General features: G+C 38.3%; 1 protein-coding gene across 1 annotated transcript in view; it reads right to left on the reverse strand.

The window, feature by feature from the left end:
- Positions 1–25,860, reverse strand: part of EXOC4 (exocyst complex component 4) — a 643,616-nt gene that overhangs the window by 329,656 nt on the left and 288,100 nt on the right. The window contains exon 10 of the mRNA XM_016222252.2: positions 19,474–19,570. Within this exon, the coding sequence (XP_016077738.2) occupies positions 19,474–19,570 (97 nt within the window). The remainder of the gene's footprint in view (positions 1–19,473; positions 19,571–25,860) is intronic.

The raw sequence follows: 25,860 nt of genomic DNA on the forward strand, positions 1-25,860 counted from the left end.
AAGTAAAACTGCCCAATCTCAATCCTTGGAAAGCTTTGGGAACAACTTCTTTCTATTATAGGATAAAATAACCTAGAAAACAAAGATATGTCTCCTGGCTTTTCCCTCTTTGAATGTCTTCCACTACAGTTGTTTTACAGATCAGAGTTAATCCCCCCAAACAATGACTATCCAGCAGAGGAGGTTATTGGTTCTATCTTATGATAAGAACACTACAGGTTTGATCTGGGCTTCAACACTGTATGAAAGGTTGGCCAGAATTATTAGGGTAAAATGTTAGTAGAAGATGCACTTCCCTGTTCCAAGGTTTAATCACTGTACTGAGGGACCCTGAAATGCCATCCCATTCCTTTTAAGTGATACTAATTAGGATTTGTAATTCAGACCCTGTGTCACACAAGCACAAACATGGACCGTATGAAGTTTTGGCTCTTTCTACAACAAAACACCAACCTGAAGATTAAAAATAAGGCTCAGTAGTCTTAAAGGGAAGACTTTTACATGTAAGGAAGGAAACAAGAATCTCTAGTTGCTGCCAGTGGGAGGAGCTACTGAGCTTAAAGCTCCAGTTCACAAATTGAATTCTGGCTGCATTTTAATATCAAGACTTTTTTTCCCTTCACAGCGCCAGAAATACATTCCAGAGCCAACATTCTCAAGTGAAAACATACAGTATTTAGACAAGCAGTAATTTGCTAGTAATGTTTCCACATAATCATTTCACACACGATTGCTAATCATGCCATGTGAGGGAAATCTGAACGCAGGAATAATATATATGGCTGTAAAATTAAATTATCAAGCTGATAAATATAGGAAAAATGGTCAAATAAAAAAGTGTGTTCTAAGCTGGTTCAGAGTATTAATAAAGTCTGTTTGGGATACATTACCGCATCTTAGGAATATAAACACTCTCTTACTCCTGAAATGCTTAGTAAAATTATTTCTCCCCAAAGTAGAAATATAATATTCAAGAGTTTCCCATTCAGCCACTTATCATCATAACTTCTAAGGACTAAGCTCTTAAAAAATTATTTATTGAGGTCCATTCCAATCATTTCCCAGCAATCCACACTCTCCCTTCCACTCTCTTAACACCCTCTAAAGCCACCAATGGGAACAGCCAAGGTGGGCTGGAACAGCAGCAGAGCTTCCCAGTGCAGGCTCCAGCTGAGAGCGTTGCACTCAGACCCGCTCTCCATTTCCCTCCTCTTGCTCCAAAGGGAAGGCACTGAGGTGGTGCCTGAAAGCACTGGGGAGGTTTACATAGAAGGAGCCAAGAGAAACACTCTGAGCAGGCACGCCACTCCCTCTCGGCTTCAGAAACACAAATGAGCATGGAAGACTTCGAAGTTATAAATAATCTTCGGTGGTAAGAAAGGAGTAATGTTTCACACATGGCAGGATCTGGCAGAGTATGTAGCGGAGCCAGCGCATGAAATGCTTAGCTATCAAATTAATTCCAGTTGGCTGGGATATGAACCCTGTCACATATAGTGAAAACTTGATGAAACATAACTAAATGTAATGATAAAGAGCAATGAAAGTGCTGCTGGAAAAGTAATCATGAAGCTTCAGCCTTGTTTAATGGTTTTGTCAATATCTGGGGAAGAGGAATTCCAAGGAACCAGAGGAAACCTTAGGGGGATTCTGCAAACATTAGGAAGAAATTATACAAAGACTTTGCAAAACCAGTCCTTTAAACAGGGGGATGGGCCATTATTTTAAAATAATAAACTCAATAAAAAGCTTAACAGTAAATTTAAAGCTTAAAATGATTTTTCCTTTATGAATGCAATAGTGAGGCTTGGCACACTTAAAAAATGAAAAAAAGCCCATTGGAGATTCATGGCAATCTCAATAGAGGAAAATCTCGCCTCTCCGTTCTCTCACTTCCTGATCCTAAGGCACTGGGTGGAAGAGCACAGGTATATTAAGAGCAATGAATGAGCAAAATGAAACACACCCATGGCTTTCCTTTCATAAACTTTCTGACACTGTTTCCTCACAACTTCAGTGTTTACTCCACAAACAAAAGACTCAATCAGTTGTCTCACATCCTTTATAGAAAAGCCTAAACACTAAATAAACAAGTGATTTGTAAAAATTAATAAAATTCCTGAATTAAATTGCTGAGCATTACTCAAACTTTCCCAAATAAACAGAGATGTGTCCATTCGTCCTCACATATGAGTAAGAGTCAGCAACATGGACTAACTAGTGGCCTGGGTAACTCAGGGCAGTTTTTCCCCTTTTTCGGCCCTACTATGTCATTCTGCTCCAAAATAAGGAACAAGGAGAATATCATACATTGGGAGATGTGTGCTTACAGCCAGTTCATAACAGCGTCATGAAGACTATACAGCGTCATTTGAGGACAATATTATATTTATCATATCTCACTGAAAACAAGGAGTACACAATGCAGAAGTCATGTGAGAAATAAAATAATGCCGCAAAATACAGGGAAGCATGTGCTTCCCAGAAGATGACGCCAGGAGAGGAAATTTATTGAGAGCACATTCTTGCAGGTAGCATAGGGGTTCTTAAAGGTTTTCATCCCATTTCACACCAAGACTCAAGGCTAACAAAGAAATCACAATGCTCTATTTCAAGAACGTTCAAGTGCTACGCCAGTTCCATCTTTCTTGCAATAGAGAAATTTTTTAAAAATAAATATTTTAAATGGCTAGAAAATTTACCTTGGGTAAACTTATAAAATAAAGGTTCTTAAGTTATGCAAGTAATTATGCCTAAATTAAGCAGTTAAGTTCATAAAGTTTTCTTCTAAATCAGCTCAACTATTTTTAGATGTTTATCATTTAGAAGCAAAAGTAAGAAACTAGACCACCAGAAGAGTTCAGGTTCTGACCTTGGCCTGGCCTGTGATGGCTCTGGGACCCGGGGCTGTTCACATTGTGTCCTTTCATCTCAAAGTTTTAAACAGAGAAATCATGTGTTCTAACCCAGCAAGAGAACTGTGTTTATGAACTGCTTCCAGAGTGTCCTATTGATGATATTCTAGACTCAAACAGCCCAATCAGAGCCACCATGGAAGAGTCCCAGAGCAGGGTTTTGAAGGAAGGCACATCTTTGCAATACAGAGCAGGAAGCAGGAGTTCTGGGGTCCTTCTGCCTAGGCTTGAATCCTGCCCTTCATTTATAATAGCATGCTCTCGTTCAGGCTGTATCAGCTCTCCATGCCTCGGGTTCCTTAGCTATAAAATGAGAATAATAATAGTACCTACCAAATGAGAGTTGCCATGAAGACTGAATTAGATAATATATGCTAAGCATTTGAAACATAACTGGGTTTATCATTAGGGCTCAATAATTTTAGTTACTTTTATTATTATTTCCTAAGGGTTGACTGAGACCTTTACAGTAAATAAAAAGATTGCAAAAGTGAGACGCAGAATGTATTCTTAGACGCCAGTTCCAACTGCATTATCCCAACATTCCTAGAATTCAGAATGTTTCAAAACAATTATTTACTCTCTTGTAGATTATCCAAGATACAAGGATTCAAGATATATGCTCATTACTATTTCTAGACACAAGTGGGAAACAAAATTAATGTTCCAGAAATTCAATGTTTGCATGGCATCAGACTTTTCGTGGCAAATTGGATGTGAGCAATGCAAGCAAAAATCTCTAAGACTGCATCAATAACCTGACTCCTTATAGCATCAGTGGTAGTTTTCCTGGAGTTTGCTGTGATAATGAATATAGACAGCTTTGATCCATTAAGGACCATGCCTGCTGTCTTAATGCGTTTCCTCAAGTAATTCAATCATGTTTGTTTGGGAGAGACTTTGAGTTATCTTAGGGACATTCAGATACTACCAGGTTTCTCAGGGTATGCTAATACATTTAAATTATAGAGGGCTTCCTGATTGCATTAAAAATGCATTCATCTTCCCCTTGTCTTTGCAGAGGGCATGCCACAGGCTTTGTCATAACCAAATGCAAACTTCTCTTAGGCTGGGGTTGCTAATTATATTTTGAAGAGCAACTGGTTTCTTTCTCAGTATTCATCATCCACCAAATAAAATCATATCTGAAATATGTGTAGCACACATAAATATATTTCATCCAACTCCCAAGTAAATACATAAGTGGATGAATCCCAGGAGTGGACTTGGTAGAGAGTCTAAAAGCCTGAAAAGAAACTAAGAGAAAAAATAGAAATTTTAAAAATATCAAGGTCATTAGGAAAAGCTCACTCTTTCCTTTTCAGACAAAGTAGGAAAAAAAAAAAGCATGAGCTGTAACTAATACTTGGAATAAAACATATCTACCCTTAGTAGTGAGGTTCACATAAACTATTAGAAAGAATTTATTCAAAATGTCAGCATGTCAGCAGGGCTTCCTTTCTCTCCCCAGTTCAAACTACACATGAAATTTCCCGCACAAGCTCGGAAGCCTGTGACAAAATTCCCCTAACATTTACATCTGTGATGGTTTTTCTTCCAGAGAGAAGAGAAAATAGGGGGAAAGAAACTTCTGACAGCCTTTGTGATGCTCAGTAAGGTGGACGTATGTTTGCAAACTTCAAACCTGAGTGACTTGTTGTAGCACCTTTACTGACAGGCAACATTAAACAAATCTCTCACGTCGAGGTTCCTCTGGTGTGTGAGCCTGGGTTGGGGGAGGGGACGAGAGGAGAGGAGGAGCGGCATGTGCTGTCATGGGAAATTAACGGTCTACCTTAAGGAGTTTTACAGATCATCATTTTTAATCAAACACAGGCAGACTGCCAGCTACGCACTAAAGAGAGCAAAATAAGTAACTTTTTCTGCCTCATCTTCATCTCTACAATGACCTACATAAGAATCAATTCTCCTTAAACCACAAAACACATGTGTAATTAATCTATTTGGATATCAAAATTAACCCCAAGAAGGAAAACTGGATGCAAATCTATTTTGGGGTCAATGACCTTAAGGCACACGGGAGCACACAGCCTCAGCCCTGACCTGTGCATGGTCACCTAACAGCCAGCTGTCTGGACTCATTCCCATCTGACACTGAGAACTGTAAGACCCTACTCTCCCTGACAAGCTTACATTATGAATTCACTCCGCAGACATTCACCAAGAGCCTAGTGTGTGCTGGGGCATCACTGAAGCTCCAGGTATACAAAGCCGATTGAAAACTGGTCACTAGCATCTTCTTTACAAGGAGAAACATCAGAACCAACACCAAGAGAATAATTATATGCCAGGTCGACAAGCGCATGGGGAAAGGGAGGAGTGTGAGAGGTGTCAGAGGGTGTCCCAGCGAAGACGTTGCTGAGGGATGAGTAGAAACTCACCAGGTAGGGAAGGAAAGGGCATCCAGTGGAGAGAACACATGCGGAGGAGAGGCAGGACCGAGCACCGGGTGTGCGGAACGTCAGATTGGCTAAGGTGACTACAGACTGCAGGAAGTAGACATAGGGACAGGAGATCGTTAGCTCGGATTTAGAACTGAGCCTGGTCCTGGGCCTTGGGAGAGAGTTCCAGTTTGGAGATGACATTTTGAAAGTCACAGCTACAACGACTGAATAGGCGAGGCAGCGGTGGGGTGAGCAGGCATGGTTCAAGGCAGGCTGGAGAACTGTGCCGAGGGAGCAGGCAGAGGCCGGATGCTAACAGGCCCAGGGACGAATGGCCTGGAGGGGGATACAAGCCCAGGGATGGCGGTGGCAGAAGGAAAAGGTTGAAACATAGAAGCACAATCAACCGCATAAAAGAGTCATCAGCGCGTAAAAGGCTGACAACATCAGCTGAGAAGACTAAACATACCCTTGAGATTTGACAGTTAGGTGGTGAGGGGTCCGCAGAGTTGAAAGCGAACTGGGAGGAGAGTAACCTACTTGAACAGCCTGGCAGGAAGGAGAAGAGGAATTTCAGGGATGGGGAAGGGCGTGATGTGCAGGAAGAGATTTTACAAAAGGAGAGCTTGAGTGGAGCATATACCTTGAGAGGTCCCAGGGAGGGAGTCATGAGAGAGATAAAGACTGAAGACACTGGAGAGATTAGATCTAAAAAACAAAAAACAAACCAACCAATCCCAAGATGGCTGAGGGGATAGAGAGAAATGGAATTAAGACGAGGGGAAGAAGAGCCTCTAAAAAAGGAAAGGACACATAAAGAAATGTGCCTCTACAGCAATAAAATGTTAAGGGTAAAGAAGGAAAACTGAGGAAACCTGGCACTAGAGGAGGAATGGACTTCTCTGTCACTGATATTCTTAATTCTCAAATTACTGGGACAACCTAATTAGGAACAAAGTCTCCACAAAGGCCAGGACAATGTCTGGCACACAGTGAGCACTTAAATATTTGTTGGGGAAAAAATGAATGAAAAATAATTAATAGAAAAGTATTACTAAATTGAAGAATTTCCCCCAAAATTTCAGTTTACTTTAAGTACAGTCAACTCCTATTGCACGTAAGTTGCATCCTAAAAAATGAGTATGTCAATCAAAACCACGTTTTAAAAAACGTCGTGAATCAAGGCTTACAAAGCAGAGGGGCCTCCATCTTTCTGAGATAGCTGTTGGGTCCTTTTTGTTGCTCAGTGAGCTCTTGTTTTCCATTTCTTCAAAGGCCCAAAATAAGAAAGGACTGGAGATGCATTCCAACGCATTTCTGAGAACTGATGCACCTCTATCAAACCTGCTCAGCATTTCTCATTTCACTTTCAAGAATGGATTTAGTGGCCTCTTTTCATACCATGTTCTTTTCTATTCTTATTTCCAACTTACATTAAAAAAAATAAAATATGCAAAAGATATGGATGGCTTTGCTGATGCTACGCCCTGAGCACAGTGGGTGGAGGGAGGGAACTGCTGCGGCCGCAGGGCTTTGCTGCTGACGGGTTCTAGCAGCCACCAGGAGAGGCGCAGGTGGATTAAAACTCAGAAAACAAAGGGGCTTCGACAGACATGACTGCACGGAATATATCACGTTCTGAGAGCCAAGTAGCTGCAGTGAACACAGTGAGTGAATATAATGAGCAATCGGCTCAAGATAAAGAGGTTAAAGACACACGGCTTTTAATACACAAGAACTGAAAGCAAGGTTCCAAAGACCCATTCAAAGAGTATTTGATATCCATCCATTTCTTTCGTGTTTCTACAATGAGCCCACCCACTTACCGATGATTCCCTTGTTCATTTACTCCAAATATCTTTACTGCTTGCCTGTTATGCACCACAACCACGTGATTCACAGCCCATACCTACTCACTGCAGTTTCCTGAGAGCCTCCCAACTGGGCCCAGGCCTGCACACTGCTTCCAGTGCTGGTCTTATATCCAAGGGACTCTTGATGAATCCCTCATGTGACACTTCCCCCCTCCTTCTCGACTGAATTTCATTGTTTCCAAAAACAAGCTTACATATTGAGGTTTGCCTAAGAAGGTTTCTTTAAAGTTGCCAACAATCTTTCTATGAAATGGATGGTTCTTAATTTTGAGGTAATATTTTCACTTTTTCTGGTGTTAAAATTCCTTCTCTTTAATAAAATTGGCAACCTATGTTCATTGCCAATTATTTTTCCATTGATTGATTCGTAAGTTCCAAAGTCTGGGAAATACAGAGTCAACTAATTTTAGCTTCCCTGCATTTTCCTCCCAAGGCTGCAGAACACAGTCTATATTTATCATGCGGACAGTCCGGATCTGGGCACCCTGGCGAACCACCTGGCTAGACACATGCCCCAGACGCCCAAGATCTACTCGTCTGAGAGGTTTTTTAGCCCCAAAGGTAAGAAATAAAAAGATTTCTTGAAAAGTTGTTTTGAAGAAATGTCAATTATAAGCAGTTTTAGGACCATAAGATCCTAAAAAAATTCTCATTTATTCCAAAATAATGATTGACTGTTGTTTTTATAAGTTTCAGTGATATCTTTTTTTTTTAAGTATATCTTTATTGATTTCAGAGAGAGGAAAGAAGAGGGAGAGAGAGAGAAATCAATGATGAGAGATTCATTGATCGGCTGCCTCCTGCACTCCCCCAACTGGGGATCGAGCCCGCAACCCGGGCATGTGCCCTGACCGGGAATCGATCCCCGATCGCCTGGATCCTAGGTCCACGCTCAACCGCTGAGCCACGCCCGGCCAGGCTCAGTGATATCTTGATACAATGACTAACATAAAGGAACCAACCACTGCTGCTACTCCCAACAATGAGGTGACTAACACAGACACAATGATGCACAAAAGAAGACAAACACCTAAGAGGACATACTGTATGATTCCATTTATGTGAAGTTCAAGCACAGGTAAAACCAATCTATCTACAATGAGAGAAATCAGCATAATGGTTACCTCCTAAGAAAAGGGTATTGACTATCAATATGAGGAAGTCTTCTGGGAACTGAAGATGATCTATACACTGTATTAATGTTCCATATCTTGAACTGGGTTATGGTTACACTTGTGTGTATATATATGCAAAATATATTAATAGGTATGTAAAGATTTGTACATGTTAATGTATGTTGTACCTCAATAGAAATGAAAAAAAAAACAGATTCGCTTTTAAAATATTTACAGATTCCGAATTCACAGAATCTAATTCAGTAATATGCTTCTGTATTCTTTCACTATGAAGTGATATGCTAGCATCTTTCTGGCACCGCACGGTTTCCTGCTTCCTACGTATCAAATGCTTTCTCATCTACTTACAGTGCGGTAGCTTACATAACGGGCTGGAAAGAACGCTGAGATTAACAAAAGTAATCGGCAAGTAATTCCTACTCTTCCACAAGTACTGATAACTGTTGGACGACATCAAAAACTCCAATATCTATTTCACTTGCAAAAGGACAGACTCAACATTTCCAAGTTCAAAACCACCATGCTTACAAAAAAATGAAATTAAAGCAATTAAAAACGAAATCTCCTTCTATGACACTCCCACCGCTGTTCTTTATATCTGTCTGTTCTTGCTTATCTTGCATGAATCAAAGAACTTACCTTTCTCTTACTGAGTAACAAAGTATCAAAAAAAATTCTTGCTTAGTTTGAGGTTTCTTTTTGTTTGTTCGTTTGCTTTTAAGTATAAAAGGAAACTAAGAAAGGTTTCTGGACCATGAAATGGAAAACACTTCACGTGTGGTACGGCATATAAAAACCACAGCAGGCAATATTGATGATCAAATATTCAAATGACAATTACTGAAGTAAAAAAGTTTAAAATTACCAGGAAGAGCCCTTGGTATTATGCAGAAGCCCCTGTAACGAAGTATGCGAAGCATAAATAAGAGAGCAAGATGAACAGGGGTGAGAGTGTGTTTTCTCAGGGGCAAGGGGGACGGTAAAATAATCCTCCCAATTACACAGAGAAACAATGTACGGCCAGTACCCGAAGGACTGTAAGTTATTAAAGGTAGAGACCATGTTTTTCCTCTAGGTATTCCTACGATATTTTTGATACCAAATTACATTATCAATTCAGGTTTCAAAATCAGATGTAAATGGGCCTGTGGCTGAGCATAAACACATTTCATTGAATGCTGAATAAGCATATTTTGGTTATTGCATCCAAGGCAAATGCATGTACACAATACATAAAGAGCAGCACACGAATTATGTAAACATTTTGCACTGAAAAGACTCTTCTCTGTCTTTTACATGTAAGCTTCCAACAATGTTAATAAATAGTTATAAAATTTAACTGGCAATAAGAAAACCTGCATTTAAAATGTCTCCTTAAATCAAGGTCAATCATAGCAGCAGTCACGGTGATTTCAGGTTTACTGGGAAATACAGTTTTAGTTCCACATTAGCTTTTACAGCAGCAGAAAGCCAGTTTTCATGCTGCCTGAAGACTCACTGAGTCAACTTATACTCATTATGGACCAATCACTGGCACAGGAAAAAACAGACAGAAAAACATGAAAACAGGAGCAGAGAAGGAAAAGGGCGAGAGGACAGATGAAATGCCTGACAACTGCTCTAGATACAGCCAAGGCACACGTTTCCCTCTTACCCCTGCGCTGGAAAAACAAAGTCAAAGCAGAAACAATACAGAGGTCAACTATAAGTCCCAGATCCTGACAACGAGCGTCAGCAGTAAACTGAAGTGTGAAAAAGTAACCTGAGTGCGCAAGCAACGGAAGACACCTCTGTCTCCAGAACTCTGAACCTGTACAGTACGTTAGAAAGACTTACAGTCGTAGATTTAGAGTGTGCACCTGACCATTCAGCATCTAGTTCACTGCATCCTGAAGTCAGCATCTGATTAAGCATCTCCAGGAAGGGTACTGCTTCCCAGGAAAGCATTCCTGTCTTGGGCTTGCCTTGTTCATTAGAAAATTATCATTATGTAGAGCTGAATTTTTTAAACATCCAACCAATGCTGCAGCTCTAATCCAGATTAATGAAACAAGATACTAAACTGCTTTATCTCTTATAACTGACAGACGGTGATGTATTTGAAAAGAGATCAAATCTTCTGTTTTTCTCTTTGGCTAGCATTTTCAGTTCTTTCTACTGGTTCTCATGAGAAATGGCCTGTGCTCTCCTTTACCTGGCTGACATGTCTTACCTTTGACACTGCTGTTGAGATGCACACTGAGATGTGTGTTGGGTGGCTCCCCATTGTGCTCAGGAATAAAAAAAAAATTGCCAGTTAGTTGCAACCAGTGCTCAGCCATATAGCACACACATCGTATTTTAAAAACACGACAGTAAAAGAAAAGCTTAGATAAAAATTTTAACCTCCAAAAGTTAGTCTGAAGATTTAAAGCATTTAACATTTGTAATATACAGTGAAAAGCAGGTATTCAGATGTGGGGTCTGAAATCTTAATATATCACCACTCAAGGACTTCATAGGCCTTCACCATCAGACAGCCTGAAAATAGCAATATTTTTCATAATTCTGAGGACAGGAAAAACCACCATGTTTCATAAAAATGCAACAGGGGAGCCACGTTTCCTCTCGTGCATGAATAATGTATGACCTACAGTGTTATTTGCTAGACGATCTAATCACCAGCATCTTTCAAAATGTCCATATAAGCTTTAGCTCATTAAGGACAAACATGTATCTGTATAAAAATATAACGTACCTGTGAACACTCAGAATAATATTTCTCCAAATACTGCTGCACACATCAAACTGACATGGGGGGACACATTTTGCGCATTTCTCAAAGGTAAAAATATTGGGAAAAGAAATACTGAGTAATTATTTCAGCTTGTGACATTCATGCTTCCTCTAAATAATCAAACTTGAACTCTACTCTCAAAGTAAACCACAGGCACCCCACACACACAAATGCACACACATTCAAAAAATGTCCCAGGGGCTACCATACACTTTTCAAATAAAAGTGAAAGTCTAACAGAAACAGAACAAGAGGCTAAATAAGAAAGCTTTTAAGGCAAGGGTTCTTTTATTAGAAAGGACTTTTTCATCTTAGAAGGGTATTCACGATTCATGGAAGAGTAAGGCCAAAGTTACTTATGCATCCATAAGCTTCTGGATGCATAAGAGACAGAGAGGTGAAAAGAAAAGTATCTAAAGTTCTAATAAATAGCCTTATACTTTGTTTAACTGATCAAGTTACAGAAGTCATAGTTTAGGATCAGTAGTATAAAAAAAAAGTAACTTCTAAATTCACCTTTATATTTCTGTATCTTATCCTATGATACATTTTCTAGTTATGACACAGGTGAAAAGATGTAAACAAAAAATCTAGTATCCCATTTTAGATTGATCCATTTTAATATCATTACAAAAGAAAAAATAATTTTCCATTACATTTTTATTCACATCTAATGAAAACAACAATCATTGCAAATCAACAAATATTTGCTAAGCACTCCGATAAATTGCCTATTAGTTCTTTAAACAAATATTAACTGTACATCCCATTTGTATAGAAGATACATCTGAACCACTATCCTCCCTCCATTGTGGAAGTAATGTTAGGAAACAACTTGAGAGGGGACAGATCATGAAAAGCAGAAATCCAGGATGTTACAGGAATGCAAATTTGTAGTTCTGTAAAACAGCATTGCCGAATTTACTCATTTATTAGCATGAATTAGTGCCAGAAAGAGTTGACAAAACCTCTTATGCTAGACCTGGTTTAGACCAACATATAGTTCATCTGTAGATAAATGATTATCCCAGAATTATTTTCTATAAAAAACTGTTAGGTTTGTTGCAGAGCTTATTACAAAACAAACAAGCAAACAAACAAGAACACACAGGCCTTCTGCAAAGCAGCCCACCAAACCATACTACTTGTTTAGGAGAAAACAATCATCTGTAGCTCAGCCACAACTATGCTTTAAAAGCTCTTATATATTTGGAATGTCACACAGGAGAGATAGCTCCTTAATAACATCTTGATAGGCTAATGGCATAATAACATTTGCTCAGTATCTCTGGACAATACTTCAAAGTGGGCTCTATCAAAGATTTATTTTCCATTCCAGTACACGTTAATTGTTAAGAGGGACAGAGGATGTTATTAATTAGAGAAGTGCTAATAACGTCACCATGAGTGTCCCAAAGCCAGTAAGACAAAGTCCTAAACAGCAGTTTTTCCCGACAGCCATCATGCAAGGCTCTCCCTAAGCCTTCAGAGTCCTTGCAATTTCAGATCCAGTCCTCAAACTTCTTACGATCTAAATATAACGCCCTCCTTGTTGTTTAAACAAAAAGGAATTTTTGCCTCAACAGCCCTGTGTACAAGCTCCCACTCACAGGCCCCAGCCTGCACCCCAGCACCATGCACCCCTATTCACTGTACTCCGTTCACTGGACCTTGAAAGTATTCCTCTTCCAGTCAAATGTCATGTTCTCAGAAAGGCCTCCCCAGTCATCCCCCCTCACCCCCGTCCCGGCACCGTCTAAAACAGTGCCCCCACCGCCAGTCATTACCATATTCCTAACTCCTCTCTGTTCTTCATAAACACTTCACAAGCCTGATACTGTTTCCCAGGTGTACTTGCTTATTTTTATTGTCTGGCATTCCCACTAGACTAAATTCCATATGGTCCGAGACTTATTAATCACTAGATGGAAGGGCCTGACACAAAGAAGTGCTCAATAAACTTTTAAACGCATGAGCCAATGGGTTTTTATTATGCTTAATTAAAACAATGAATTTTATATGCCTTTGATCTCCCAGTATTGTCAATATGTGAAATTGTAAGTATAATAATAAAACAAAAATATAAAATAAAAATATTAATCATGTTGGCCATGGAGCTTGTAATATCATTTTTAGAAATGTAACTTACTATGTCAATGGCACAATCAATGCTAGAGCCTTTCATGCCTCCAGGTTTGGTTTCAGCTATTTCCTGACCCCCTAACTTCAAGCACTTCTTAACAATCACAGGCATCTAAAGCTATTTCACAAGCAGGCCATAAGTAACTTTGAAACAGTACCCCATACCGCTGCTAACTGGCTGATTTGGTATCTTTTTAGAAGTTACTCTTTGTAATTACAGACAAATATGAGTAGATTATGTAGTTACAACTGCTTGTTCTGGCAGTTGGTTGCCTTAAGAAAGGCACCCAGCCAGAGAGATACTATTCATCACCATAGCCCCAGTTGCCAAGAAAATTTCAACTCATTAACTGACCTAAATGCCAGCCTACTACTTAATGAACAATAAATACTTCATTTTTTGTTCTACCCAGAAAGACTTCATTGCCGTCTGATTTTAATGAAGTGTGGCTGATAATAAACAGTGAAAAATGTTCCCAGCCTGGATATTCAACATTCAAGTTGTGTTCAACAGAGTAAGCATCAGTGACATTTTTGCAACTTTAAATGGCACTGTCATCCACTATATCTTCAGCCTCTTACCTCTGCCAAGTCACCCCAAGACTGCAAACATCTGTTCTTCAATTGTCTCAGAGGAAACACACTTCACATATGCAAAGTGCTCATTACCCTAAAAAGCCAAATGCCTTTTAAAAGCTACTTGAAGCAAATAAGCAAAAGAAAAAAGACACTGTCAGCTGGACTTTTGAATTTTAAAATGTCAAGCTTTTGGAGTCCCTAAATATTATAAAAGCATTTCCCACTCACAGAATCACAAAACTAGAAAGGTAAAAAGGAAAATCCAGACCAACCAACTCCTTTATTTTATAGATATAAAAAAGTTAAGACTCAGTGATTTGAAAAACATCAAATATTTATATATGGTCATTGCTACACCACTCCCCCAGCCCACTTTCAGTGGTCTATCCTCTCTACCATGCAATATACAAAATGCCTTTCCGTTGAAACAAAGGCTCTAGTGCTGAATGATTAAATAAATCATTTACTAAATTAATTTCCAGAGTGTGCTCTAAATGCAAAATCTAATGTACATTCTCCATAGCAGATAATTAAGGTTAAAAGAGATCACAAGGGTGGGACCATAATCCAATAGGGCTCATGTACTTAGCAGAAGAGGCCATGTGAGGACACAGTGAGGTTTCCTTGAACTCATGTGTCCTGGCTCCTGACTTGTTCTAACTCTAAAGACTTGGAATTTCTGTCTCTCAAGCAATAACGGGTGGCATAAAATCCCAGCGTCTGTCTTTGATGATTCCACCTTTGAAATCAGAAGCTTACAAGAGATGGTGACAGCAACAGAGAACAAGACAAGCATGACTTTCTTTTCCTTTGTAACTCTCCTCACCAATTTGCTTCATGGGCCCAGAACATGCATAGATGGGTAGACAACTAGACAGAGCAAGCATCAGAGTGCTTTCTGAGTACTTCAGTTAGATCCTGCAAGGATTCAGATTTTTAAAAGAATACTTTTTGTTGTCAATCATTTTCTGCTAGTATATGAAGGAATTGTACTAACAAATCCAAGACACGATATATTCTGTTTTTAGGCTTTTAAAGAATAAAGAATACTGATAATGATTAAAAAAATTTTAAAAAGAAAGGAAAAAGAAATTTTCATTCCTTCCCCCAAAAACTCCACAAATAGCAACCACAAAGTCATTTAAAGTTTCCTGAAATGGTGACATACTATACTAATTATAATTAAAAAGTGTTACACTGTATCAAACTATGGTTGATACCCCAATAAAATGTACTTCACTGGTGAAGTTTAGTTATATTTAGATCATGGTTAATAATCACCATGATGTAGTTATTCAAAAATAATAATTTTTGTAAAAAAATCTAAATTCCTGTCAAATCTAGATAAAAGAAGAAAAATATGCCATTCAAATTTCCACATTAACATTTCTCCCTTTTGTTCTCCAAATTCAAGGCCTATAAAATAAATTCCATTTATCACACTGAATCCATCATTCCTCTTGAAAGTTTTCAAAAAACTATAAAAACAGCAAACTTGATGGTGGAAAAAGGCATCAGTCCTTTCATTTCCAGGGTCTTTATTTTGGTGAAAGTATTTCAGAATCTACCCAAGCATGGATGGAAGCATATTTATTTCAACTTTTTTTTTTTCATTTAGACCCACAAGGAGAAAAATTGATCAGATAACCTCTTCTCTGTAGTCCAAAGCTTACATTAAGGGTTTAACTGCACACAATGCCTGTTTAGTCCAAGAGTGAAGCAAGGATAATACTATACCTCATCTTTCCAAAAACTCACACTCTAAGAGATTATCTTGTTTCTTAACCAAAAAGAGAAAATAGCATGGAAAAGAATTAAGTAAACAAGTCGAGGGTTCAGCCGGGTTAATGGACGGTGAACAAACTGGAAGCCAGCGTATTTGCCTCGCAGTCTGTGTGGTTTCTTAGTGATGAGATGGCAGTAGTTGTGAGGAGAGCACAAAAATAAGTCTGAAAGGTTACGGGATCTGAGGAGCCTGCACAGTAATCTGAAGAGGACAGCATAAACGGCTGCTGAGCATATATAAAACAGCATAATGGGAATCCGCGGTGTGGTGTTCTTAGCAGGTGGTTCCGTTTTCAAAAGGGAAAACCTTTAGGCTGCAAAGAATGCACTGCCAGCTGAATAAAAATTATGAAAATAACATTTCAAATAAATGAAGTGTGGAAAAGCCAGAGCCAAAGTTTCTGGAAGACAGAGTACAATATTGCTAGACATATGAAAAGAGGAGCGAAGAAAAATGAAGGCCCTACTACACACTTGGAAGGGTTTCTTCCTTCTGATGAAAAATATGTGAGAATTCACTGAAAGAGTTTAAGAAAACAATGACATAATGTTTGAATAGTGCTGGCTTGTGATAAAAGTCAATGTGTGATAAGCTCCTTCTGAACTTATTTTAATATGAAGTTATAAATAATTATTATAATCAATTAGAAAAAGAATATGAAAAATTGGGATGGAAATAAAGTCTGAGTCACTCCAGTAAAGTAGGGGGACTACTTCGTGACAGAATATGGGGTCACCCAATAACATCAAACTGGTTTCCAGAAAGGCTGTCCTGATTTACATACTCGGGATAAAAGATCCAACTATTCAATCTTCTCTCCAACAACTGGTGTTTTCTGACTTGCTAATTTTTGCCACCGATGCAGCCACCAATTGAGTGGGCAAGGCTTTCATGCTATTTTTTTGTTTTCTCAGGACCTGGTATAAATCAGGGTTCAATAAATAATCAGTGAGTAAAAGTGAAGTGACGGAACCTGCATTTGAACCTAGATAACTTGTTCTCGTTTTTATTTTAAATTTCAAACCTTGTGCCATTTTCTATCTTTCCATTCTTCTACACTGCCTCTCCTGCTGTTTCACTGTCTTTTAAGTAATAAAATGCTAAATCACATTCACTTTGAACTAGCATGAAAAAGAAGTAAGGAGCAAAAGGATGAAAAATGTATCTATACATATTTAATAAGCCCATAAAAGCGAGTGACTATTTCTAAACAAGGGTCCACATCTAACTTGGAGAAGGAAAAACACACATGCCAAGTATTCAATAAACTTTTCATTTATTGAGTATAAATAAATGACTATAGGAGCAATGAGGAAAATTTTAAGTGACAACAGTAAAAATGAAATATACTCATATGACAACACACACTGACTCTCCTCACTACCGAAAGTAAACTTCCAAACTTTAGACAAAATAATAAATCCAATAATCAGCAAGTGCTGAAGCATAAAAACTAAACTAAACTAAAATACTAAAAGATCTTAGCCATTTGGAGTTCCATAAGCCCATTATGAGTTATCAGCTGAAACTCTCTAACGGTTTGACAAGAGAGGTTGCACTTGAGTCAAAGGCTAATTTAAAGTCTATAATGACCAACCTGCTTAGAAAGGAGTTGACTTACCTTGCAGACCACATAATATTCTTGTGACTTCCATTAAGAGTTACACAGAGAATGAGTGAATGATAATCTCTTATAAATTGTGCAACAAAACTTTCCCCAGTTCTAATCAATAATAAACTAAAATTCTGAATGATAGTTGAGACCAAACAAGTGAGTAAACCTAGTAGGAATGTTCTCAAGCCTTAAAACAACTCTCCAATAAAGCAATGTACATATAATATTAAACAATAACTGTCAAGAACTGTAATACATTAAGTTCTACCAGTATTTTACCAGAATTGCATTTTATTAAGTGTGAAATAGTATGTTTTCTCCATTTAAGTAACTTCATGTTAAAAAGAGAAAAAAAAAAGTTTATGGAAAAAAAAATCTCTTGAAAAGCGGCTATTAACAGCACTGCCAAAAAATGTCCAAAGGGTTTGTTTCTTCTATACTTCAGAACAAATGCAAGCATAAGGATTCCATTTATCCAAGCCACAACAGAACTTTGCAGTAAATTATGGCATTAAATCTCGGTTAGAAGATGCCTATAATGATTAAGGTATTTTCCCATTTTCCTAACAATTAGCTACACTAACTAAGTAGAAATCAATTGTAACTGGAGAAGAGAGTGAGTACTAAATTAATTACCAAAGTCAGTCAATAAATATGAGAATTGTTACTTAATCTAGAAATTCCGTATGTTGAAGTTTTCCCATTTTATACATATATAAAATCAACTAAATTTAGAGGAATAGTCAATTCTCTTAAATCAGCCCTTCTTAAATTACATAATTTACTTGCTGCAAATGTTTAGTAAAACAATTTTTTTAAAGATTAGTAACATTTCTTTCAAAATCTCTCATATTTTCTTGTGAGGAACTGAGGATTCTCATTGTTATTGTTACTTATATACTTGTGTTTTTTGCATTTAACCTAATTGGGTAAAGTATCCCAGTACAACTTTAAACAACTGCTTAAAAGATAAGAATTAAATTAATTCTAATGACATCAACTAGGAAGTCTTGTTTAATGACATGGTAAGATGATGCCAGTAATAACCTGCTTATGTTTTAGAAAAGTACATACAGTATTATCTCTGGCCAATTCAATAGCATCTGTTAAAACATTAATCCAAATGTCTCACAAATAGAAATTATCTGAGAATGCTAACATGATGATATGCAGTGTCTAACTTTTAATGAACCCAAGGGTCTCTTGTCCATTACATGAAAATGCAACAAAAATGTATACTGGTTCATTACCAAGGAAAACATGTAATTAATATTACATTGGATATCTGTGTCCAAAGAATGCTCTTTTTTACTGTAGTCAAAACACATAATGTAACTTCTTAACCTCTTTCAGAGGCGCAGTTCGGCAGTGTTAACCATATGCACATTGTTGTATAACAGATCTCAAGAACTTTTTCATCCTGCAAAACTGAAACTTTAGATCCATTGAACAAACTCACTTCCCCCATCCCAAAAAGTACCTTTTCAAAGGTATTTAGGGCTTAAAAGTTTTTTAAATACAAGTATCATGGATTCTTATTTTTCCACGATCACAGTATCACAATAAACTGAGCACTGTAACAGATGTCGTTCTAGTCACCATCCAGTTTTCCTTCAATACATAAAAACCACATATTTGTCTGATATAATGTCTTTGACTTTTGTAAATCACATTGGTTCAGAGACCTGCCAATTCTCAAAGGGCGACTGAGTCATTAGTATAAATTAGTGAGACAGATCACGGGTCTGCAATTTTTTGCTGTCAAGGGCCAAAGAGTAAGTAGTTTAGGCTTTGTGGGCCATATGGGTTCTGCTGCAAATATTCAATTCTATAACTGTAGCTAGCACGAAAGCAGCTATGGGCACTACATAAATGATGAGCATGACTGTGTGTGTCAATAAAAATTTATTTATAAAAGTATGTGACGAGTTAGGCTTCTCCGGTGGGCCATAGTTTGCCAATCCCTGACATCCATAAGGAGGGGAAGGGAGAAGGGCAAGCACAAGGAATAGGAAAGGACATCTGAAGAATTTATGAAGTATTTCTCCTGAGAACAAATAACTATTTCGCAGGGTTGGAATTATTTGTTCTACTGACTAACTTTGAGGCCCTAGGAAATGGAACAAGATTGAAAAAAAAATTTTTGTATGACTTGTGTCAATGCTCACTGACCTATTAGCATTCAGCACATCAGCATTAATAATGAAAATATTGATCTTCAGTGAGTACACATGATTGGACTTACCTTAATAATGGATGGAATATGACAGTAATGTTTCTGGCTCCAGGTTTGCAGACAAATTTTGTTCCTCCACCTTCAATTAAATTGTCATCAGGATCCCCTTTCAGAAAAAATAAAAAAAAGAGATTTAGATTTTTAGAAATATTACAAAGAAATAAACCAAGCACACCTAGATAAATGTTATGAGGGAATAAGAAGGACCATCTTTGAAAACAATTGCCTTCAGTATCTACAAAACTATTTGGGATGCCTTGACCTAGTCTTCCTCATTAAGTAGACTATATATGAGCATTTTCACGCTGGAGCGAGAACATGGAAGCACAGTAAGAATAAACAGTATATTTAAAGAAATAGTGCAAGGTTATAACTCTTGCTCTCTAAGCACCAGTATCTGTCTTGGACAGTACGGCACATGAAGCTTTCAGAGGAAGGAGGCTGCCATTCAAAGTTGTCCAGGGCTGTAAAGGCTGGAGCAGAGACCCAACTGAACCCAACTGACCGGATTCCATCAAATCTAAGGCCCCGCTAATTGGAAGATACGCTATTGTGGGTTAACAGTAAGGGAAAATATCCTGCTAATTAAACTACAAAATGCTTCCTTATTATTTAGAATCTTTACTTTTTCCTACTGAAAAGCTCCTTTTAAAAATAGTCGATGTTTACCATAAGTCTTGCATACACATGTAATAAGGAGACATAAGAAAAATACATCGGTTAAGAGATTCTTAGAACTATGTCACATTCAGAGTCCGGATCGTCTGACTGACTCGACATTGCTAATATCCTTGTTTTCTAAAAACTGTCAGCGAGTTTCTCAAAGGAGTGTATCTAGGACTTTATTTCAAGCTGCTGACTGACAGCCATTCCGCCAGGTTTAATATGTTGATATGTTCTTGAGGCTATCAGGTTTAAAGAAAACATGTTCCTATACCAAGCAAGACTCATATTCTTTCCTCAAATGGGCCTTAAGAGGCTCATTAACTGAAATACCGAAGGGTGCTAGTATGAGAAACAATCACTCTACCACACTGAGGCAAAATAACTCATTATGACCGTTTTCAGGTGGGCGGCCATTAAGATGCTATTGATTTCATATACATCCTAATTTCAGGGGGTTTAGAATATGAAAAAAAATGTATATTTTAGGATGCTGGGAGAAATGCTCTCCCTCCACCCTCAATCCTCACATTTCTTTCCATTAAAGTGAAGCACAATTAATGAAATCCCTGGCCTCTCTCCATCTTTTCCCCACTCCAGGGAAAGTGAACTAACTCCTCTGGTGAGAACAAGAAGAAAAAGCAGGGCATGCTGCTTCCACAACCCCCTTATTCCACTTTAGAAACCAGAATACAGTGAGATAGTAAGTGTTGTCTCGCTAAGTTTAGCAATAAAGGTCCTGCCTTGTCAGAGAAGAGCGAAGTGTTCAAGCACCTTCTGGAAGGGGGTTAGTAAATCTGTTTAATTTCTTTCAAATATGTTTTCACTGATCTGAGAGAGAGAGAAAGGAGAGGGATAGATAGAAACACCGAACTGGCTGCCTCCTGCACGCCCCCTACTGGGGATCGAGCCCATAGCCAGGGCATGTGCCCTGACCAGGAATCGATCCAGTGGCCTCTTGGTTCATGAGTAGATGCTCAATCCACTGAGCCACACTGGCCGGACTAATCTGTTTAATTTTGATGTTCATTTAGAACATTCATTTGACTTTCAAACTAGACTACATCATTCAATCTAGCGTATATCAATATAAATGTAATATTTCATCTTTCATCTACTTTATGTTATTTCTTAATAGTGTCAGAACTCTGATAGGAAAGATACACGCCACATTCCTCAACACCTTAACAATCTGCACTTACAATGGTTCACTTTTTTCTAAATTAAACATTATCTTTCTAATTATAGTTCTTTGCATGATACCACCTGATTTATTATCTATTTTAACGGTCTCTGAGGCATCTTAGCAACTGACTGATAAAAACATGTGAAGCTTCAGAAATACATACCCCAGATCATCAAGGGTTCCCAGAGGCATTGGAGTCTAGACAAATCCCACTTGGATTAGTTGTTTCCACCAACTAATCAGAGCAAGGTTTGTCTTAAGAAAAACAGAAAATATAACGACATGTACAGCTCTCTTAATTGAAAATCATGAGCTATTTTTCTCATTAGAAAAAAATCAATTTTATTGCACTATATTTGCATCAGTGATATTACTGCCCTGCCAAGCCACTGGTTTTGCCGAGTTAAAAGGAAAGCAAAAGGAGAGCATCAAGCCTAGCACAAACATTACTCCTGCAGTAAAAATCCTCCTCAAGAACTCACAGATATGATCACAGGCAGAAAAAATCCTCCTCAAGGGTTCACACAGTATGGTCACAGGCAGAAAAAAGAAGCAGAGTAAATATGTCTCTTTTACCAACACTTCTCTGTCTCAGATCATAAACTCAAGACACAACTGAATCACCAAGGAAACGAGTGTATATGTGAGGAAGAAATCAGGTTATATTCTGCGCTCCAGGAACAGCATAAAGAACTTACTATGAAATAAATGAGTCCATGCACAAAAAAATGCCTAAATCTACTCAATATGAGCATATCTTTTTAAAGACAACATGATCTCCAAAGGTTTCTAAAAATCCTGATGTTTTGTGATTTTCCGTATTCAAGAATTAAATACAGACCTGACTACCTACCTCCAATCATTTGTTCTAAATCCCTGTTAGCTGCAGATAGACGATTACTGATTTTCACAGTGGGGTTAAACTAAATAAAAAGTAAAGCTTGGGCAGAAATATGCAAAAAAAAGTGACTCCCCCCAACCTGAACCCCAGGCACAATTCCACGTACAAGAACGCCGTATGTTACTCCAGTCCTGCTACCCAGGGCCATCTACACTGCATTTGCTATGACTTCCTCTTTACGGACCACAAGTTCTAATCCAGCTTATTCAATTACCAGTAAACAGCACTAGCCTGGTAAAAATACTCTTGAAATTAAAGCTGTCACAACCAAAGACAAAGGCTGTGGCCAAAGACCATACAGCGTGAGTCTATCCTCTGAGGTATCCTCTAGCGAGTGAACGTTCTGGGCGAGCAACCAGACCGCGGTCCTCACGCGCCCTCCCATCATCAAGAATCCGGGGCCGAGGCCGGGAGCAGTCCTGAGGAACACGCGGCCCAAGCCCAAGAGCTCGGGAAGGGCCAGAGCACCGCCTCCCTGGCATCCATTAGGCTACAGTAGAATCTCGGCCCGCAGGAGCCAGGTGATAGGAACCAGAGAAAATGGTGAATGACGGTGGGTGGCTGCAAAGACAGGGAAACTGACGGCAGCATTATAAGTAGACTCTGCAGAAAGGAGGGGCAAAAATGCCCCAGCCACTCTTCCTCTTTCTAATAAGAGGACAATGCCTTGACAGGCTCTCCCAGATGACCGGCAAGAGGCTCCAGGGCCACCAATGACTGTGGAGATGACAGCATCTCAGTGCTCACAGGTCAGTCCCTTCATTTAGAATTCACTTTAAGTAATTAGCTCCCAAACTTATTTATTCCTTGATTCCTCCCATCTAGAATTGGATGTAGTTTATAATAAATAAAGTCATTTTAATAGGACAAAAATAAAAAAGCGAAACTGCAGAAGTTAATGGAAACAAATATTCTCACCGAGAGAGCTACGGTACAGGGGGAGAATCAAAAAGATCTGTGCCAGCCCCCAGGTCTGCTACCTGATATTAGAATTGTGATAAAATTACGTCATTCTCTGAGCCTCAGCTTTCCCATTTACAAAATACAGATTGCAATAAATTCTTTCAAACACTTGGGTGATGTTTAAGTAAGATAATATAGTAAAGGGCACTCAGGACAGTGCCTGACACCTAGTGTATCTCAAATAAATGGTTGTCTAACTTTCCCTTGAGAATTATAAAGCAGTTAAGGATTTGCTGACCACACACACACCAAGCAACATCACTGGAATATAAACTAAAATACAAAAACTCTAAATTCAAAAAATGTTATTCTTGTTACTGTAGGCAGCAGTATATAAGTCTATATCATTAATGAGACCAGTGACAATGTCTGTCTTATTTTAGGGGCAGTATTATTAAAGTGAAAAGCTTAGAAAACTTCTGAGAACACAGCACAATCGAATAAAATTAGTCTTTCTCCACTCTTAAATTTCCAATTAAAAATAATCATTATTAAATGTATAGATGTTGAAATCGTGAATGCTTTATGCGAAGCACTGAGATGAAAACAGTATAAAATCTGAGGGTCACTTTGCTGAGCCACAGACTGCAGCGTGCCTCCTCTGACATTTTACATGGGCTCTGAATTGAAAATTGGCCTTTCCATATAGAAAAGAACCACAGTGAAGGTAAATTATTTTGCAGCAAATATTCTGCTTCGTAAATACAGTCTAAGGATTATAAAAATGCACTCAGTACAATAAATATGGAATTCCTGATTGCATCAATAAAAAGGGTCTTTAATTGACTCTAAGAGCCAGCTAAATGGTTGAAGAATTCCCTGAATTCACAGCCGTCACCTTGCCAGAGGGGTTCTTTTAGATTAAGTTCTTTGTCACGTGCCCATTCTTAAAGCACAAATTATCATTATGATTCCATGCTGTTGCTGCAGCTACCACCACTGCGAACAAACTTGTAACAAGGGACTAGATATGAGCTTGGGGTTTGGTACTAAATTAAGAAGAAAATGAAGGTAAAATACTTTTCCTTACATTCAAATAAATCACAATTACAGTCAAGTCATGCAACTCAGGATTGGTGATGATATTCTATTGCTCATGAGTAAGGTGCTGCTCGACTTGGGAAGAAAAATCCAGGCAACAAGCCCTTCAAGGAAAGGATCATCTTTTGGACTCAACTCTCACCAAGTATATAAATATTAACAACAGTGCTACTTTGTTCATGGATGTATCCCTTGTGCTTAGACTAGTTTCTTGTACATAATGAATACTCAGCTGAATGAATATATAAACAAACAAATGAACAAACAAAAAATAATAATGTCTCTTTTAGCCCAAGTGAATTCTAAGTACAAAGCATTTAGGGGCAAACAGCAGTTGTGTTTCACATCAAGTATGTTCAGTAAGGAATCCAAGTTTCAATAAATTCCTGAAAAAGTATATTGATTGAGACATTATTTGTAGAAAACAATCTCCCAAATAGAAACAAATGAGCTATCTCCACCATGCCTTGCCTATATTTCATTGCTCAGTTACATTCTGTTCCTGGGCGGCTAGCTCTAACGTACTGTAGGTAATTAAGGCAGGTGTCAAGTGCTACAAAGGATATACAGAGAGAAAATCAAGAGGGCAAAGGGGACTCATTTATTACCCATCTATTAGGAAACTGGTACTGTGCTAGACCTTTTATATAAAATGTCTCACTTAGCCCTAATAATATCCCTGTCATGCCATTACCTAACACAGAGGTGAAGAAATTGAGGCTCAATGGGGCCGAGGGGAGCAAAGTGTCTTGCTCAAGGTCATACACTTGGTAGGTTCAGTATTCAAACAACTTTTTTTCCAACTATACATACTTAATATCATTTTATGCTCCCAAGAAACTCACAGGTTGAATAAAGTGACAGAGATGATGGGTGATACAGGAAAATTCTAAAATAGGGAGGCGTAAACCCTGATTTCATTGTGGTTTTAACATATAAAATATATTTTTCCATGGGCTCAACACTAACTACAGTAGCTGGTTATCCAAGGCAACATACAAAAGAGTCTTTGATCAAATATGTACAAGAAGCTTAAGAAAACAATATTCTATAGATAAAACTATTGTGTAGACAATAATTCTGGAAGAAACACATTTAATGGTCCCCACTGAGCCAAAGATAACACTTTCCTCTCTAATAAGGTCCCAACAGTAAGAACTAGAACTAATTCCATTTTCCCCACCTCTCCTGACTAGTAGTGGGTATAATGACCCCTCTGACCTCAAACCCTTGGCAAGGGTTCCATGGACGTCCAGGAGCATGGAAGTAGGAAGGCAAGCAAGGGTTGAGACCTTCAGGGAAGGGACTCTGGAGAGCTGGCCTGTATTAATGCCCAACGCAAAGACAGAAGCACATTTTTTCTGTTTCTCCTTTGCAGTACAAAAAAAAAACTCAATAGCCCTCCCTTGCAGTTTCTTTTTTTGTTACCACAGGTCATTTCCATACGTTAACCATCTGAAGCCATTATAATGTCTTACAGTTTCCCTATGACACAAAATGCATGGAGTCCCACAGAGATCATCTAAACATTTTTTTAATTTTAGCAACAAAGACAAAGAAAGATGGAGGAAAATACAAAGTTTTGAAAAGTCTCAAAAGTTTAACAAAATGAACAGTCCTAGAATGTAAATGAAGTAAGTTC

Source organism: Miniopterus natalensis, chromosome 10 (assembly GCF_054644295.1).
Source record: "Miniopterus natalensis isolate mMinNat1 chromosome 10, mMinNat1.hap1, whole genome shotgun sequence".
In the NCBI taxonomy this organism is placed as follows: domain Eukaryota; kingdom Metazoa; phylum Chordata; class Mammalia; order Chiroptera; family Miniopteridae; genus Miniopterus; species Miniopterus natalensis.